The 20,591-nt window shown below is 32.4% G+C and overlaps 1 protein-coding gene and 1 pseudogene across 1 annotated transcript; both read right to left on the bottom strand.

The window, feature by feature from the left end:
• Positions 1–9,200: 9,200 nt before the first annotated feature.
• Positions 9,201–13,046, bottom strand: LOC132630365 (CO(2)-response secreted protease-like; annotated as a pseudogene).
• A 1,311-nt stretch (positions 13,047–14,357) lies between these two features.
• Positions 14,358–20,086, bottom strand: LOC132630480 (aldo-keto reductase family 4 member C10-like). The gene is made up of 7 exons (XM_060346053.1): positions 19,873–20,086; positions 17,651–17,701; positions 16,855–16,931; positions 16,428–16,515; positions 15,762–16,037; positions 15,330–15,578; positions 14,358–14,755 (listed from the first exon to the last, which is right to left on the bottom strand). The coding sequence occupies exons 1-7, from the start codon at positions 19,990–19,992 to the stop codon at positions 14,669–14,671; spliced, it is 948 nt and encodes a 315-aa protein (XP_060202036.1). The 5' UTR covers positions 19,993–20,086; the 3' UTR covers positions 14,358–14,668.
• Positions 20,087–20,591: the final 505 nt, after the last annotated feature.

The following is a 20,591-nucleotide window of genomic DNA, read 5'->3' as shown; positions in this document are numbered from 1 at the left end:
GTAATCTAATATACCCCTAAGTCCATATTATATAGAGTTTTTAGCTTAGTCACACCCCTTAAGAATCATTTACTCCTAGAAAGTAAGAATTATTTTCATTAAATTGCCCTTAATTAAATAGTATCAATTTAATATGATTTCTTGGTTATGTAAAAATTCTCTCATCTAAACAAGGGTAAATTTGAATAAGAAAAAAACTACTTCTTCTGTCCCAATTTATGGTGCACAGTTCAGATTTCGAGAGTTAAACAATTTACTTTTTGACTATGAATTGGCCATGAAATCTTTAAGTTTTTTGAAATAAAATTTACAAATTTGAAAACTATATAAAAAGTACTATAAATCACAATAATTGATAATTAAGAATATTTAAAAGAGATATGAAAACATTACGGTAAAAAAAAGACTTGTTTGAATCTCAAAATCTGAAAGGTGTCACATAAATTGGAACGGAGAGAATACCAATTTATGTATTCCCTTTGTTACAATTTAAGTGTCTTACTTTCCTTTTTGTCTGTCCAAAAAGAGTGTATCTTTCTATATTTAGTAAGTTGACATTATAAACATCTTATATTGCAAGTTTATAACCGGAAAATTCAAAAGACATTTAAGTACATTATACACATCTTTAATTTAGGACCACAATATTCAAAAATCTCTTTTTATTTCTTAAATTTTATGCTTAGTTAAACTAAAATACTTAAATCGAGATAAAGAAATTAAAATATTATTTATTTTAAACTAAATATAAAAACTAAAAATAACCACAAAATATGGACAGGAAGGAGAAAGAAGCCATAAAGATTCACAGGAAGTTACTAAAATATCAATAGGGTATACACCAAATACAAAGCCCACGTAGCGATAAACTTGGAGGAAAAAAAACAGTGAGTGCAAAAATGAAAAAGAAAGCAGCCACGTGTAGAAGCTTGATGGATTGTATTGGTATTGTGAGGACGACAAAATTGGAGATTCTCATTTATACTAGTGACATTTGACCCGTACTAAGTCCGGGCCCAAATCAATATTAAGAGTTAAATTTGTGTCCCAATTTACAATCTCTTTTAGTCCGTTCTTTTTAGCATTAAGTTATTAAAAAAATAGTTCAACGTTTTTGCAAATTCTTAAAAATAAAATCACAATTTGAGAGTTAAAGAAGAACAATTTTCTTATTCTAGAGTTTCTTTTTGTTTTCAAATAAATGCATGATATAAAAACACCTCTTCTTTTTATTTTAATGAAAGTTTTTTAGAGTATACACTTCAATAACTCAAATTGAGTTTGACTATATGTTGGATTAGTTTGCTTAATTTTGTGAATTAAATCAACATATATTGACCAACCAACTTATCATAGAAAGATATTTTGATATTCAAGAAATGCTAAAATAATTTTCAACATCACATAAGTAAAGATACTATGATTTGTTAATAGCGGAGAAGTGACAGACAGATACATGCAACATGTGCAACAAAACGTTACATCAGTTAGCAGGAAACTATAGATGAAGCTTATCATTATTTACAAATTCTCTTCTTTATTTTCTTTAATGTTTTGGGTATTCCACCTTTGTTGCAATTATATTTTAACTAACTTTGAAGCTCAAAACAAAGTATGTCGGTTCATTCTCTTGTTTAGACATTCCTAGAAGAAAAATAAATGCAAGCGTCGATTTCAAGCTGAAAGTATTAAATAACGTAAAACTACTATCCTCAAACCATTACTGATAGCAAGCTCCCCATATAAGAATTCGACAGATTGGTCATGAGAATGCCTAAAGTCCAAAACCTCTCGAGAAATGTCATAATCAATGGTAGTACGAGTCTATAGTATTGATTCAGCAAATAACATTCCAAAATTCTGTTTTAATTAACCCATCCCATAAGATGGAATCATCAAACACTGAATATGTGCAATGTCAAATGTGTCTTGATCTCTTAATACATTTATTATATCATAATGCAACATGTGGAAGTCCATGAAAAATAAAAAGCTAATAAGTCTTATACTCTTTTCTTTAACTTGAAAAAGTAAACCTATATTGAATGCAATTCCATAACGTTTATTGTAACTTAATATTTACAAATAGTTATTCTCAATTATTAATAATATAGTAACACGTTTTCATAATACCACGTGAAATTATGTATCCAAGCAAAGTGGAACTTAGCTAATAATTAGTATATTAGTTTTTAATATTGATATTATTTTATGTATAATATTTATTTTTTGGGGCTTTTATTAGCTAGTGGGATCATCAGAAATGGAGTAAAAGTTGTGATGGCACTTTTAATAATTTTTCAAAAGATATTCAGGAAGATTTTAGATTAATATACAATTTCGGTTTGATTAAATTACCCAAAAAACCTCATATATGATGCAACGTACTTTTTTTGTCCCAATTTATATTGTACTTTTCGTTTTTCAAGATTTAAACTATATAAATTTTGACCAACATTTTAAAACGTATTTATTGATTATATTGATATGATAAGAGTTGCAACTTGTTGTATTTAATTCAATTTAACTTAAAATAAAATAAAATCAACTCTAGATAATAAAAAGTATCACATAAATTGAGATAAAGTTATCACGTGATATTATTGAGAAAAACTTTAAAAAGAAATAAGTAGCACGAGAGGAGTTGGAGATTGTAATATGAGTCTTACAAAATGTCTCAAAAGTTGCTTTTATTTAAAAAACTACATGGTAGCAATTGAAGTAATATGAAATTAACTCAAGGGCAAAATAAAATGGGAGAATAAATCTAAAAGTTGGACAACACATGTCAAGCTTTCAACCGGGGATGCAAGTTTCTGAGGACGACAAGACCCAACATTCTCATTTCTATAGAGTAGTAATATGAGACTAGATGGCCTATGCCCGTGCTGCGCACGAGCCCAACACTTCAGATTATAGTGTATCTATGTATATGTAGTTGTGTTTAGATAGTGATAATATATATATATATATATATATATATACACTATGTTCAAAATATGATTAATATAATATTGTAATTTGTGCTCCGTATCTAAAACTTTATTATATTCGTGTTTGCTACAAAAATTTATTAATACTTTTTAAAAGAGAAGACTTGTTTAAAAGAAAAATATTTTCCTCTCTTTGAGATAAAATAATAGCAATATTTAAGCATCAGTTGATACTTTCAATTTTAATTCGATTAATTTAAAGGTGTAAAATACTTATTATTTTTTATCAACTTTTGATTTGGATAATTCTAATTCAAATTATTAAATTAATTTTACATGTTTAAAACGAAACAAAGTAGAAATTGATTTTCTATTTAAACGAAGAAATGCTATTTTTTAATTTTTGGTAAATATTCTCGGTTTAGCTCATTTTACTTGTCATGTTGTATTTTGCATGTTTTTTTAAGGAAATGTGAATTAGAATTATTCATTTGATATTAATCTCTTTTCACATTTATTAGAGTAAGAATAAAAATAAAAAAATAATTAAATTGTATCTTATAATATAGGGTCCATGTTTCTTGCTGTGCAATAATTTCATTTGCTTCCACTAATAGGTTAATATGCATGTGACAATGAATCCACTATTATTGACTTGACGGGGATACTTTGGGAATTGCATGAATATTGTTTGATTTTTTAATATATGGGGTGCACGTTTTTTTTTTTTTTTTTACGTTGCCCTTTTTTTTTTTTTTAATATGTGGTCCACTTTTTTTTACATGAGTTCGGAGAGGGTGGGGTCCACCCTTTTTTTTTTTTAAAGAGTGACTGACGACGAAGCATGGGTAAACCGATGCTTCTATATAGTAGAAAAATAGAAATATAATAAAGTATTTCTATCTACTTTTTAGAAGAGTTGGTAATATAAAGTATAAAACGTCATTTTTTTGCCCTTAAATAAAAAAGTGGGTGGGACCACAAAGGATTTTTTTGCCCTTAAATAAAAAAGTAAGACAATATAGTAGTAATAGAGCCTGTTTGGATGGGCTTATGCCTATAAGCTGTTTGCAGCTTATAAGCTAAAAAAAATAAGTTGGGGTAGTCTAACTTATATTTTTTGGCTTATAAGCTGTTTTCAGCTTATAAGCTGCTTTAGATAAGCTAAGTCAAATGGGCCCAATTATTTTTTTGAGCTTATTTTAAGTACAAAATGACTTTAAGCTGGTCAGCCAAACACTCAAAAAAACTGAAAACAGCTTATAAGCAACTTATAAGCCAATCCAAACGGGCTCATAGTATAGTAAAGTAATACATATAATTTTTTTATCAAATTTTGATTTGGATAATTTTAATTCAAATTATTATATTAATTTTACATGTTTAAAATGAAACAAAGTAGAAATTTGAATTTCTATTTAAATGAAGAACTTCTATTTTTTAATTTTTAGTAAATATTTTTTGTTTAACTCATTTTACTTGTCATGTTATTTTTTACACGGTTTTTTAAGGAAATGTCAATTAGAATTAGAATTTCACTAATTTACCTTATTAATTATTTGATCTCCATTTAATATTATTTTTTGTTTTTGACATTAATCTCTTTTCACATTTGTTAGAGTAAGGAAAAAATAAAAAAGTAATTAAATTATATCTTATTTTAATATATAAGTATTTTAAGTATGTTGATGTACAATAATTTCATTTGCTCGCACTAATGAGTTGATACACATGTGGCAATGAATCCATCATTATTGATTTAATTGTTTGATTTTCTAAGCACTTTCTTTTTAACATTGTTTGTTGTTTTAATATGGGATTCACTTTTTTTTTTAATATTGCTTGATTTTGTTAGTATGGGGTCCACTTTTTTTCCCTGTGAGTTTGGATGTGGTGGGTTCCACTTTTTTTTCTTCTTTTTATTTTTTTTAATACTGGTTGGTGTTTAATATGGGGCCATGAAGAACTTCTATTTTTTAATTTTTAGTCAATATTTTTTGTTTAACTCATTTTACTTGTCATGTTATTTTTTACACGATTTTTTAAAGAGACGTCAATTAGAATTAGAATTTCACTAATTTACCTTATTAATTATTTGATCTCCATTTAATATTATTTTTTCTTTTATGACATTAATCTCTTTTCACATTTATTAGAGTAAGGAAAAAATTAAAAAGTAATTAAAATCTATTTTATTTTAATATATAAGTATTTTAAGTATGTTGTTATACAATAATTTCATTTGCTCCCACTAATTGGTTGATACGCATGTGGTAATGAATCCATCATTATTGATTTAATTGTTTGATTTTCTAAGCACTTTTTTTTAACATTGTTTGTTTTTTTAATATGGGATTCATATTTTTTTAATATTGCTTGATTTTGTTAATATGGGGTTAACTTTTTTTTTTAATACTGGTTGGTGTTTAATATGGGATTCACAATTTTCTTTAATATTAGCACTCCATTTACTATTTCTTGAACAACGTGAAAGGTTCAAAGTAGATAAGTAAAAGTGAACGGATGGAGTAGTAATTTATTTTTACACGTACAATTTAATGTAATTATCCGCAACATGACCTTTCTTCTTTACATGTGTCAGATGTTGCATGGAAGAATGGACCTAGCTATGGGTCATTCCATTGAGAAATAAAGTACATCAAGGACATTTGTTTCATAATTAAATGAGCTGGGTTTTTTGGTCAAAACAAAAGAAGGTACTCTTTTTTTAAAAAAAATTGGAAAATGGACGACGAAACTCTATAGAAACTCATGTTTCTATAGAGTAGTAATAAGGATCAAAAACACACTTTAACTATCACTTTTTTTTAGTTTCATACCTAAACTATCATAAAGTGGAGAAAACTACTTAAACTATCACTATCTAGTTTGCAAAACACACCAGAACTAAATGTGTGAACTCACTCTCCAAAAGGCAAGTGAAGCTGAAATTTTCTCAAAAATTTGTCCACATGGCATAAGTATTGCTATGGTAGCACCTACATGGAAATTAAAAAATAATATTTTTTTATAAAAAAAAACTATATATTTTTTTTAAAAAAAAGGCATTATTTTTTAAAAAACAAAAATCAGCATTTTTTTTTAAAAAAAATCTGGATTTAAAAAAAAAAACTGAAAAAACTAATTTTTGTAAAAAAAATATCAAAAAATTTAGAAAATCAGAAAAAAAATGATTTAAAAAAATGGAAAAGTTGTTTTTTTTTCAAATGTGATTTTCTATAATTTTTGATATTTTTTTACAAAAATTATTATTTTTCAGTTTGTTTTTTAAAACAAATAGTTTTTTTTTTAATTCCATGTAGGTGCCATTGTGATATTATTTATCCACGTGGACAACACTTGGCAACATTTTATATAAAATGAAGAGTGTAGATCACATGACATTCAAGAATAATTTGAGGTGTGTTTTGCGAACTAGATAGTGATAGTTTTAGATAGTTTTCTCAACCTTCTGATAGTTGAGGTGTGTTTTTTACTCTTATCTCTTTATATTTAGTAAGTACTAATACTAATATAGTCCGTCCTATATATTTTGTTATCCTCCAATACAGTTTACATATTGTATATCACACAACAGGCAATACTGTGCTATTCAGCTATTCCCATTTCCATGGATTTTTGTTTAGTTTGGTCTAAATGTTATGGTACATCACAAGGGAAAAGGGTCAAATATACGCCTCTACTTTAGTTTAATAGTTAAATATATCGTCCGTTAGTCAAAGTAGATAAATATACCTAGATAAATATACCCCTTTCGTTAGTCAAAGAAGATAAATATACCCCTTCCGTTGAGAAAGTACACAAATATACCCCTCAGTCGACAGAATCCCCAATTTCACCATTAATTACCCGATTTAACTTAAAAAAAACCCATGTCCGACCCACAAATTAAATTCTTTCCACCCAAATATACCCACCGCCATTACAACCGACCCAACACAACCACCACCGCCACTTCCACCACCACAACCAATAAATTCTTCATAACCATCCTTAACCACAACCCTAATTGTTTTGTGCCTAAAACTTCAAGAGATTGTTGATTTTTAGTTTTTAATTTTAGATTGGAGGACTGTTGTTTAGAAAGGAGGCTTGTGGCAGGGATTTTCTAGCCTTTTTGAGCCTAAAGCTTTCATTTTTATTGATTTTAATGTTGCTAGCTACCTGGATATGTGATACTGTGATACTTGAAGAAATTTATCTCAGTTTGCTCCAAGTCAAAGCTATCTGTTGGATACCTAAGTATTTTATAAAGTATGAACTATTATAATAATCATGTTTGACTGATGACAATCATGCATTCTCTAGTATTTTGCGTATGATATTCAATACTGTATTAAGGATTTAATGTATTTATTGAGATCGAATGATCTTTTTTGTTTTGTTCAGTGATGTCCGAGGACATGGTTAAGGATGGTTATGAAGAATTTACTGGTTGTGTTGGGCCGGTTGTAGTGGTGGTGGGTATATTTGGGTGGAAAGAATTTAATTTGCGGGTCGGGCATGGTTTTTTTAAAGTTCAATCGGATAATTAATGGTGGAATTGGGGATTCTGTCAACTGAGGGGTATATTTGTGTACTTTCTTAATGGAAGGGGTATATTTATGTACTTTGACTGACGGAAAGAGTATATTTATCTACTTTGACTAACAGGGGATATATTTAACTATTAAATTAAAGTAGAGGAGTATATTTGACCCTTTTCCCTCAGAACTATTATGGTTAATCAGACGGGTGAAAAAGTTCGTTGCTTGATGAACATTAAGCTTAATTATTAGTAATGTTGATTTTGCAAGGAGATTTTAGTTTAAGAATGAAGACGGATGATAAGCCATTGGTGAATATATCTAGATTACAATATTAATTTTCTTCTTATAAATAACGGAAAAGGGCCAAAATTACCCCTGAACTTTGAAAAATAGTTTATTCATACCCTTCGTTATACTTTAGGGCCAATTATACCCTTACAGTTATACTATGAGGTCAATTATACCCTTATGTCTAACTGTTGCCATGTGGCATCATCTCAGCCCTTCAAAATTATTTTACCCTCAAATAATTTGTTACCCACTAAAATAACTCAACTCGACCCGAATTTTTTTTTTCCAGCAAAAATAATACGGATAATTTTTCTAGCAAAATAAAATAAAAATAATTCCGTTTTATTTTTGCTGGAAAAAAAATTCGGGTCGGATTGAGTTATTTTAGTGGGTAAAAAATTATTTGAGGGTACAATAATTTTGAAGGGCTAGGATGATGCCACGTGGCAGCAGTTAGACATAAGGGTATAATTGATTCCATAGTATAACTGTAAGGGTATAATTGACCCTAAAGTATAACGAAGGGTATGGATGAACTATTTTTCAAAGTTCAGGGGTAATTTTGGCCCTTTTCCGTATAAATAATGATGCACCTTTTAGCTTTAACCTCTTCACCGGGTACATGGAAGTATTTAAGTATTAGTGGGAGCATGTAATATGACGTTAAGAACGTGTCATTTGCAGGATTACCCTTCAAAGGCACTGATCTTTAATTTTTGTCCCTCAAATTATTGTCTTTAATTTTTTTCCTTCTCCTAATACCCTGAGGTTCTGAGTTCGAATCTCAATTCATTAAAAAAAAAAAAATTCGCAAGTCAGAAGTTTGTAGCAAAATTAGGCCTATTCAGACAAAAGTTAAGCCTTAAAGTAGAATTTGGCTTAAGGCAGACTTTTAGCCCGACTCTGCCTTCTAAGGTTCAAACTTTATGTTAAGTTAGAGTTTGAATTCAAAGCTCTGCGTTACGATTTTTTTTTTTTTAATTTTTGATTGAGTAGGGGTTCGAACCCAGAACCATGAGTTTTTTGGTGAAGGGTAAAAGTTAAAGATCAACAATTTGAGGGATAAAAATTAAAGATCAATGCCTTTGAAGGACATTCCGTGCAAAAAAGTGTTAAGAATTAAGATTGTTATGAGTAGGGTTGTTCACAGTTTTGGTTAAAACCAAAACCAAATCGAAAATTTAACCAAATCGAATAAAAAACCCGATGTTTGATTTGGTTAAATTTTAAAAATCGATAATATTTGATTTGGTTATGGTTCTATTAAAAAATAACCGAACCAAACCGATAAATTATATACATAAATTTTATAATTATTTATATGTATAATATTAGTTTTGAAACTTGTGGTCTAACAAAAGCCATAAAAATTTGTGTGGCTATAAATAATTTCATTAAGGGTAAAATGAGAAGTTTAAAATTTAAATTATGCTCGGGCCAACAACAGGTACGAGATAACTCTATCCACCAAGGCTAGGAAGAAATCACCTAATATTTTTCTCTGCTGAGATTTGAACCTAGCTAAGAAATCATGGTTCTCAACCCACTTCATTGACCAATAGGTTACACCCTTGGGTGTGTAAGCTTAAAGATAAATTGTTACTAAATATAGAAAATTGTCATTCTTCTGGGATGTCAAAAAAGGAAGGAGTATGGAGAGAGAATATATTATCAGGTTCCTACCTGTGGTCATTATAGCTGATCTGATTGCTGAAGGACTCCAGGTGGGATTTTGAGACTTGAGTGTTGCAGCAATTCCAGAAACATGAGCACAAGACATGGAAGTACCCGAGACGATGTTAAATAGTGGTGGTTCTTGGCCAGGTAGAGTCACCTCTGTGTCGTTCGCAGGCCAAGCTGCAAGTATTGCATTCCCTGGCGCTGCAATATCTGGCTGCAAGTACGTCAAAAACCATTCAGCATGGATAATAGTTATGCTTTATAACATAAGTACGTAAGTTATCATGACATTTCATATTTTGGAACGGTAAAAAGACGATGACTACGAGGCCATAGGCAAGGGGCACAAATTGAGAAATAGTCCAAATGTTTAGAAAAAATAACAAGTTCTTACTTTTAGGAGGTTTGGATTGTTGGACGCAGGGCCTCTTGATGAGAAGAAAGCCACAACAGGAGCCGGTTTGAAATTATCTACACTAACAGTTGGTAGAATTGTTGCCACTGGGTTCCTTGAGAAAATGTGAAGATGCAGTAAGAAATTTGCTAATATGTTACACACAGAGGCCGATGCAGCTTTCTGATACTGAGATTATCTGAACCAGTAATTTTGATGCAGAGCACATATGAATCACATGATGTAAAAATACAAACCGTAAAGTTGAACCATAGAGTTTAAATCTTGAATTCGCCTCTGATTACACCAAGTGGTATTAAGAAATAAAGTGAGTACCTTGTCCGGGGGCGGAGCTAGCCCTTCGGCAGTGGGTTCGGCCGGACCCAGTAGCTTTTGTTCGAAACATATATTTGTATTAAATTTTTTATCAAATATGTACAAATTATCAATTAAGAACCCAGTAACTGTAAATAATTAGAACCCTGAAGCCACAAACTTCGAATCCTGGTTCCGCCTCTGACCTTGTCGAGTTGATGAACGAACGAATCTTTATGCTATCCCCTTGGGTGATTACTGCCCTTGGGAAGGATCCCATTTTGGGTGCCACTATGACTTCCATCATCAGGAATACTTAATATAAATCCGATGCCACCCTTTTTCTTCACTTCGTTTATCCTATCTTCGATTGAGTAATCATCACTGAGATGATCACAATAAACAATTTTACCCGTAACTTTCCGTTCATTGAGTGAATCTGGTTCGCAATCGCTGAAATTTGCTCGAGTTAGTCGTAGGTATGTACAATATTTTCCTCTAAAGAAATGGGAACTAATATATTTCAATATTCCAATTACCTTGCCACCCCGTCATAAATAGTTAAGTTCGCAGATATACTGTCCACCAACGGATATATTGGAGATTTCTTGAGATTACTGAAGCTAATACCTCCACCCTGAAAATCAACAAGGATATTGAATTATGTTTTGCAAAGATAGTTACTAAAAATTTTTTTAAAAAAATAAAGGAATTAGCTACGACCATTGTCTCTAAATCGCTCGTAGCTAACAAAATTTTTCCATTTAGCTACAAAATTTGTCTGTCGCTAATTCCTGTTTTTAGTAGTATGTGGCTAGAATTATATCTTTTTTTTTTCATTTCAAAAATACCATGATAAGTCGGTTCCCGCCCAAGAGGATATGGGCTTCAATGTTTCTGTCAATAGTTGTCGCAGCAACGGTGAAAATCCAAGGAGCAACATTTATAATAGTTTTCGGATAAGGGCCGTCGTTTCCAGCAGAAGCGACAACAAGAATGCCCTTCTCTACAGCATGGAAGGCTCCAATGGCAATAGGATTTCTCGAAAACTCAAACTCTGCTCCAGCTGGTTGACCAATTGATAAATTTATGATGTCAACCCCATCTGCAATGGCATCATCAAATGCTTTCATAATAGCTGATCCACTACATCCATAAGGCGTACATATGCGGTACACTGCAATCCTGGATACTGGAGACCCACCCTTGGCTGTTCCTTCTGCTAAACCATAAGACGACGCGCCTTCTACTGGACTCCCTGCTACCGTGGCTGCAACATGTACCGTGCCCATCACGGTCCCTTGGTGTCCCCGTAACAGGTTGCAGAGACGCCAGGGTCATCATAGAACCTTGCATCGATCAGTTTTCTGATACAATAAGTAAAGTCGCTCAAGACTATGTATACCACTTTTGAGAACATTACATAGCCCATGTAGGAAAAATATAGGGAAAGTTACACATTTAGACGCTTGCCAAAAATAATTACTGCCACTAGCCAAATATATAAAAAATATACGCTGGTTATGTGTAAAATATGTAGTATATTATATGTATTTACATAAATATACCAAAAATATACATTTTTCAACTATTATTTGGGTGGGCGGCTATACAGTGTAAAAATCCTAAAAATAATAACTCAACAAAGACCGTTAGCTGTTGCAGCTGGAAGAATTAAAATCATAACCTTTCGTGCAAGTTCCTTTCCATCGAGATGGGATTGGACCCATACCCTTGTCATTGGAACTCTCTGATTCAGGCCATATTCCTACAGATAATTTACATAAATATGAGATACATTGGTTTAGTTATCCGGGTAAGAAAGAAAAATAAATTAAGTGCAAGAAATTAAAACTTTGCATTTTGATATTCTTACCGGAGTCTAAAATGCCTATTATGGTGTTTGCTCCATTTGAAGTTGAATTTGAATAACCAGAAGAACTGTAAGGGAAATTGTGTACCATATCATATCGATCACTTAGAAAATCCCATGACCGCGTTGTGTGGAGTTGAAATACTGGATCAGGAAAAACGGAGACAACTCCAGGTTGTTGAGCAATCGACTTAGCTTCAGCATCTGATAAATGTGCTGCAAATCCTGAGAAACTATTTTTGTAGCTCTGCAAAACTGCGTTCTTTCTCCTAATGCAATTAATATATAACAGTTAAAAATAGACCTTTACATGTTTATATACTCTCTCTACCTCATTTTATGTGGTATGCATATTCCTTTTTAGTCCGTTAAAAAATAATGAAAGTAAATATTTATGACTTGTATTAGATCACAAGTTTCAAAAGTCTTTCTTTCTTAAATTCCGTGCGTAGTCAAAAACCATCATGTAAAATAGTACAGAGAGGATATATGGTTCTAACAAGGAGTGGACGCAAGCAAATAGACAAACACATGGTTCAAGAATCCCAAAAAGAAACATGTACTTATGGAGTACTTATCGGTCACAAAGATGTAGCAGGTGAGATGCTACTTCTCACTCTTGACTTAAAATTAGATCTCCCATGTATTTAGTATCAGATATATATTTTTCTTGCAAAGTTTTTACTAATTGCCAAGTAATTTAGCCTACAAAGTTATCACAATGGAGTAGCTACATAGACCGAAGGGTGGTTAGTTGAACACCTTTAGTCGAAAAATTATACTACGTATATAGAATATAATACTGTATATATAAGTCAAAAAATTACTCCCTATAGTATATATTAAATCTTGAACACTCTCAGCGAAATTCCTGACTTCGTCACTGACCTTGTCATAGTCCAGAACATATATACATAGTTTAAGTTTAGAACAAACATTTTTGTAAGGGAACTCATAAGCTGAGGCTGATCATCTCTAGCGACATCATCGGATGAATCCTTAGCACCCATGTAAACAATGTGGACACCATGGCCTTCTGCTTTGGATTTTCTTAGAAAAGAAATTACTAAGAAGAGACAAAACCAGAAGATTAAAGAAACCTTTCTCATGTTTAGTTTATGCCTAAACTTGTGATGTAATTGTGGTTTAAATAAGTAAAAAACTTGATCTGTTTTGTGATCTTCATTTAGTGTACCCCAACGAGTGAGCATTGCTCGCTGCGCAAGCATCATATGCACAACTTAAAATATCAAATATGGTGGGCTGGTTTTTATATCATGTGATTAGTTATGTATACTATAATAATATTTGTAAACTTGGTATTGGCAGATCATAGAAAGAGAATATCTTTAAGTAGTACGGCAGATCATAGGAAGAGTATATTTTAATAAAAGTGTGGTAGATAATGAAAGAGTATTTAAATAAAAAGAGGGGCAAAAGTCCGGGTTTGCTCTTGTCGTTTCTAAAAAAGTCTAATTTTGCCCTCTGTTAGAAGTTTAGTTCATCCAGGTCCCCGCTGTTACACAAAACTGGCGCACATTTCTCCTGAAGGTTTGCGAAATGGTTTACTTTTGCCCTTTTTCACTAACGGAATCATTAAAAAATAAAAATAAAAAATGGAAAGGGTCCATATTTGCCCTTTTAGTTTGCAGAACGTTTACTAATGCCTTTAGTATAATAATCTGGCCTAATATTGCCCTTTTTCACAATGGGCTCTATTTTGAACCTCAATCTGTGCATTTTAAAACCATTAAATGATACTTGGTATTTATCTATACCTGCTTTTTATGCTCGTTTGAGACATTCTAAATTGAGTATCGAGAACAATCTTATATAGATTTACTATCAGCAATGACCATTTTACGAAAGAAATAGATAACAGTATTAAAGAACTCATAACTCAATGCATATGTTACAATACGTTAGTAACAGGAGAAGACTCAGATAGGAACTTAAAATTACAGTGCCAAGTGTAATTTATGCATGCTATGCGTCTCTGTTTGTTTTTCATGTCATGTGTCCTACCCTCGATTCAAGAAGTTTGAGAAACATGCTAATTGCCAAGTATTAACAGTAATATTTAAAACAACTCGTTCGGTGTACATATCAAATACAAGTTCTTTTCGCAGTAAAATTTGATTTACAAATATAGCGTGACTTGACCTCATGAATTGGCCAAAAGAAAATTAGAGAGAACAAAAAGAAAATGCAAAGCGCGGATAATTGGATACTTCAATACTATTCTGTTTTTCTTTTCCTTTGCAGGTATGATCCACAAGTTTAAGTTCTTAATTCATCCACCAAATAAGCAGAACTGGATATAATGTCCAATAAAGCATAGCATTTAACTATATACTAAGAAAAGATGACCACAAAAGTCGATAGTTTTGGGGTATATCCCAGCAAATCAAACATTTGAATATTGTTTCATAGAATCTGCTGAATGGTTTCCGGCACAGATCCAATAGAGGGACAGTTAAGCAAGAAACCTTCATCTATGAGATAAATGGGTTGACACTCTAACCGATCTCCTAAAGTTCAAAGGAAAAGTAAGTGCGCAAGAAGCCTAAATCTATGAGATAAATGGATTAAGATTTGCCTATCTTTTCCACAGTTAACTCGAACTGTAACCTTAGAGCTCACCATCCCATAGCTCTTCAAGTGTCCTGTACTGGCCATGCGTCTCGTGAGCAAATGAAGTGCCTCTCAGCAGCCTTGCCTGCATAATGTTCAATATTGATGTCAATAATCCATTAACTGCGTCAATAAAGTTCGTAATGAAAATATCTAGTAAATGGCCTTATATAGCCACTTATCTCAACCATCAAGAAAGTTTAAAGAGGCTAACTGAGGCAGTACACAGGTAGAAAGGTCTCTCATTTTGTTTTGGTCCCGATGGGGCAGGGTGGTTATCTAACTAGCATATGCCTGTCTGTATATGACCATGTATATTAGACGTTCATTTGTTGCTATCAATCTGTCAAGAGGTATCAAAGCATCTAGTTTGTAAACTATATGAATGTCACTAGTAAGAGGTATCAAGAACTCATAACTACAAGTCTAACAGCATCCTTATGCACAATGCATGTCTCGTTTGTGTTCCTTTATCTATTTTTCTTTCATTTTTTTCCCTCCTTAGATCAGGGATTCCTATCTATACTGAGAAGATATATGACCAATTTCTAGGTCCATTTGCACTTTCAAATTTGAAATTAATATGATAAGAGATAACAAGTTACAATTGCAATCTCAGTAATATCAAAAGAAATTGCCACTACAATTAAAGGATTTACCTGTGGAATTTCAGAGAACTTGGCAAACAAGTCATCAGGTATAGACCAGTCCAGCACATCAAGATTCTCTTTGATCCGTGCTTCATGTGTGCTCTTAGGAAGCACACTCTGACCCATCTGAATGCCCCAGCGAAGACAAACCTGTGCAGGAGTCTTGCCCAATTTCTCAGCAACTGAGATTACAGCTGGCTGCTTTAGTACATCACTTTTAAGCCATGTTGTACCTGGAGAACCAAGCGGCGAATAGGCCTGAAATAAAAAGGTGTCAGGGAGTAAAAACAAAAAACAAAAACTCATAGTCAATCTAATGAAATGACAGACGAATAGTCAAAAGACAACAACAACCACAATAATGGAACAAATTAATTCATTCAAATGAAAATTTGACCACAAGGTATACACGAAGTAAAAGTGCTTTAGAAATGAACTCACCGAGAGGTGCACTCCCTTGGATTTACAGAACTCCCGCAACTTGGCTTGTTGCCATGAAGGATGGCACTCCACCTGATCGACAGCAGGAGGAACACGAGCTACTTGCAAAAGATCTCCCAGTTTCTTAGTAGAGAAATTGCTAACACCAATAGCTTTGGCCTTCCCAGAATCATAAAGTTTTTCCATTGCTTGCCATGTGCTGGGTATGTTGGTTGGCATAAGGTTTTCAGGTTTAAAGTCAACCGAACCAGGCTTCATACTGACAGGCCAATGAATCTACAGAAACCACATACCAGAAAGACAAAGGAAGGAAAAAGGAAAAATTAAGTCTCAGTTTATTTATTAGAACACCATTTAATACCAAAAACTAAAGAAACAAGTACATCACTTAAATTTGGCAGATTAATGAACTCTCTTTTCATGTTTAAAACTTTTCCCAAAGGCATGTAGAAGTTCAACGGCACTATTTATAGTTCTCAGGAGCATCTTGACAGCTCTTAAATTTAGTTCCGGGGCATCTACTTAAGGAAAGAGCGGTCGCATATCGCAGCATACACTTCTAAGAAGTATATTCTATTAATTTAGTTATTTAGAGATATGGCTTTGAACTAGATGGCAACGTAAGAAACACTAGCAGAAAGAAGCTTCCCATTAAGCAGTACTTACGAGGTACAGGTCAACGTAGTCCAGCTGCAAGTCTTCTAGAGTTTTGTTTAGTGCAACTGGTACATCTTCAGGTGCATGATCAGTGTTCCTACAAAAGTTAATACAGTTGAATGTATGAGCATCCTGAAACACTATGTAGACCTCAATGATGGGGAAAAAACCAGAGGCTCCACCAGCACCGTTCTTACTAAAAGTCTGCTTTAAAGTCGTTATTGAATTACCAAGCTATCAGGAAACAAAAATGATAAAAGAGGGAACTCAACAATGCTAAACAAAAGACCGATGGTTAAAGATTGATGAGAATAACTGCACAAAGTTGAACAAGTCAACTTCAAAATGGAAAGAAATTGACTCGGCATATTTAAATTTTAGGGCGAACAAGGAGGTGAATTGTTATAAGAATGTTTGGATACGTAAGCTTAATTACCAGAGTTTGGATGTAACGAATAGCTCTTCCCTCTTGACAACACCATCTTTAAACAGCCTCTTCAAAACTTCTCCAATCTTTGAAGGAAAAACAAAATAAGATAAGGAAATATATTTAGTGACAGATTAATGTAGAAAGCAGGCCATGTTTTACATTCTAATGAAATGAAACTAGGTCAGACCACAAAATGTTAACAATAGATAAGAATGATAATTGTTGATCACCTTTCCCTAGGCAAAAGATGAAGTCCAAAAACATCAAAGATTGACACTAGATTTTTCCACAAGACCTAAATATTGCATATGCCAGACAAAACTTGCAAATATGCAGAATGTCTATCAGGTAATAACACCAACAGAGCACCTACAGTGCCACCTTAATGACTACTTTGCATATGCACTGATTTTTCAGATCTTAACATAACAGTGATAACTTTCCAACTGCAGCAATATTTCAGGAAACAGTAAATAACGTATGTAAAACCCTCTTTTAGACTTGGGATTGAGATTTGTAAGTGATAACTTAATAATCCACTGGTTGCAAAACAACTGAGTTATTGTTTTTTAAAACTTCTTTTGGAAAGTAAATAAATAAATAAATAAATAAGTGTCCCTCTTTAATGGTTTAAAATCCTTTCAGACGAGATTGTCATACAGTTTGACATATTGTCTTTACATGTTTGACCCTAAAATGAATCTGGCCAACAAATAAAGGGGCGTAACAATTTAAGCTTTTAGATGAGAGAACTGGGCACTTCAATACTATGAAAAGCTGAGTATGATTTAGAACAAATTACCTCCTTCTCATTTTTATAAATTCGAGCACAATCAATATGCCGGTAGCCCGCCTGTAGCAAAAAGAAGAAGAGAACAATTAGGTCGTGTAATAATGCCAAAATCGCTGAGTTGAACTCTTAGGACTAATCCAAAGTTACTTTTGAAAATATTTAAGGCAAAAAGCATTCACAAAACGAATCTCTACTTTTGAATCTAACCACCTTCAAAAGTAAAAACTTCTACTCATTGTCTTCAAATTCTTCGAATAAACAAAGACCACGTCCAGAGAGAAAACAACTGTTTACCAGAGACAATCTCTCTACCAGACAATACTACCTATTTAATCTTTTTGCGCCTAGAGACTTAGGAATAAAGCACTATTTCCAATTCAAACATAGTACTTCCTCGGTCACATTTTATCTGACATATTTTTCTTTATAGCATATCCCAAAAAGAATGATACCTTTCAGTATTAGAAATAAATTAACTTTAAGCTTTTCATTTTACCCTAAATGAGATGGATAGTCACACAAATGTTTTATGACTTGTAAACCACAAGTTTCAGAAGTACTTTTTTCTTTAAAGTCGTGCCCAACCAAACATAGCCAAAAGTCTTTTGTTCTGTGGCATAATCCACTCGATAGCCAGCTTAGGATACTAAATTAAGGACGAGCACCAGCAGAAATCTATCTTTATTCTTACGAGTTTTGTTTTTTCTTTTTCTAAACGTAATCGAAACAACAAACTAAACAAAAATTAACAAGTGATTAGCACCAATGGTGTCCACTGCATTTTTTATTGGGATCACTGCACTATATTTTAAAAGCGGAATGTGTTCTCTATATGATGAATTAGGCATGATCTCCAAGGCACGGGATGCAAATCGACCAAAGTTTCTGATAGATTTAAAAATAAAGAACATTCAGAATGTCCAAAACTCAAAAGTAAAAAAGAAAGAGTTACTCTAAATTACTACTACTACTAAATCACATATACTTAAATGTACAAACTAAATTCATAGTATTATATTACACATAGTTAAGAAAAGCTATTCAAAGAATATACTCACACAGATATACTAAATTACGGACGAGCACCAGCAGAACATAGCACAACACATAAATCCATCTTTATTCGTACGCGAGTTGTTATGTTTTTTTTTTTTTTTTTTTTTTAACTAAACTTAATCAAACTACAAACTAAACAAATATTAACAAGTGATTAGCAGTTTAGCATCAATAATGTGCCCTGTATTTCAAAAGCGGAATGCGTGTTCTATATGACGAATTAGGCTTGGCTCCAAGGTACGCGATTGTATGTCTACCAAAGTTTCTGATATATTTAAAAATAAAGAACTCTAAAAAAAGCTTAATACATAAGTAGCCACTTAAACCTATGACATTTCATTTAGACACTCGAATTAAGTCATGTTCCTATAGAACACCTCAACTCCTAATAAAGTGTTCAAATTAGACATTTCGTTTCAAATTTTGAATTTTTTTCCGCGTGTTTTCATTCGTCTACTTAAGTTAATCACATAAAATGTGTGTCTCTTTCACTTTATACGCATTATGTGATTAACTTAATTACCTAATAGATGAATGAAAACACATACAAAATATTTTCTAAAATTTGAACCAAAAGAATCTAATTGAAACACTTTATTAGGAGTTGAGTTGTTTAATTGAAACAAGGTTTAGTTTAAGTGTCTAAATGAAATATTCTGACAAGCTTAAGGGGATGGCTATGTGTTAAGCCTTAAAAAAGAAGTCCAAAATTCAAAGGTAAGAAATAAAATTACTACTAATAAATCACATAATTCTTAAATTACAAACTAATATCATAGTATTATATTACCTATAGTACAAAACAACTTTTAAAATATTTCCTGATTTGCACATTTTTTTCAAGACCTATACAGTATTTGGAGACGTAAAGCATGCACACACAAATTTTTACAACACACGCTCAAATAACGTTGGATCGAGTCGAGTATTGACTGTTTAATTTGGAATTAATTAAAGAGAAAAGGTGCAAATATACCCTTGAACGTTGAGGATTTAGAGTAAATATATCCCTTAGTTAAAAAAAAAAAGTAGTGCATATATAATCGTGCCGTTAAATAAATCGTGCAAATATATCCCGTCATTACACAAAAGAGTATCGATTGTTCAATTCTCTACAAAAAATGTACCACACACAGATACACACATATATGGTGAGAGAGATAGAAAAAGCAAACCTTGATAGCAATCTCAACGGCTTGTCCGACAACACCAGGATCGGACTGCCACGTACCCAAACCGACAGACGGCATCTTAGCACCAGTGTTCAACTGAAAGTACCGAATTGCCCCTGCCATTGTTTTGATACAAAAAAGAGTAAATTGTATAGTATAGAGGCAAAAAGAGAGAGCTATTTATGGCAGAAAGCAATGAGAAGTGCATTTGCTCTCTGCCTCTCCTTTTATAGTATAGTGCATAAGCATGATAATCGTGTATCAGTTAATTGGCTTATTGCTGGTCTATTCACCCCCCACTGACACGTGGCTTGTCATTCTACCTTTAGATCTCTTTAGTCACTTTTGTCATGGTTCTTTTTTTTTTCCTTTTCTTGGACAGACTTTTTGTGATGATTCTACATTGATCTAGCTAGCCGGTTATATTTGCGAAGTTTGAGGGTCTTTTTTTAGTAAAATAATAATTTGGTTGTCGAAATCAATTTGAATATGTCATGTTTGACCAGGCAATAGACAACTTACGTGATTCTAGATTCGGAAAAAGGCTAAATATACCCTTGTACTATTGAAAAATATCAAACATACCCTTTGTTATACTTTGAATTCAAATATACCCCTCTATCATTAAATTTGTCCGAGGTGGAGGCCAATACCACATGTTACTCATATTTTAATGAGATGGATACCATGTGGCATGCCACCTCACTAACCAAACCTAATTT

The sequence above is a fragment of the Lycium barbarum genome, chromosome 3 (assembly GCF_019175385.1).
Source record: "Lycium barbarum isolate Lr01 chromosome 3, ASM1917538v2, whole genome shotgun sequence".
NCBI lineage: Eukaryota > Viridiplantae > Streptophyta > Magnoliopsida > Solanales > Solanaceae > Lycium > Lycium barbarum.
This window is presented reverse-complemented; position numbering and strand designations above follow the sequence as displayed.

What these genes read in the sequence shown, in the direction of transcription:
- LOC132630480 (XM_060346053.1), bottom strand. Translation starts at nt 19,992, where the DNA reads ATGGCAGGGGCAATTCGGTACTTTCAGTTGAACACTGGTGCTAAGATG. An exon ending in TTCGTTACATCCAAACTCTG is followed by an intron (nt 16,516 to 16,854) that starts GTAATTAAGCTT and finishes TAACTTTTGTAG; the next exon opens with GAACACTGATCATGCACCTG. An exon ending in AGTTCTCTGAAATTCCACAG is followed by an intron (nt 14,756 to 15,329) that starts GTAAATCCTTTA and finishes AACATTATGCAG; the next exon opens with GCAAGGCTGCTGAGAGGCAC.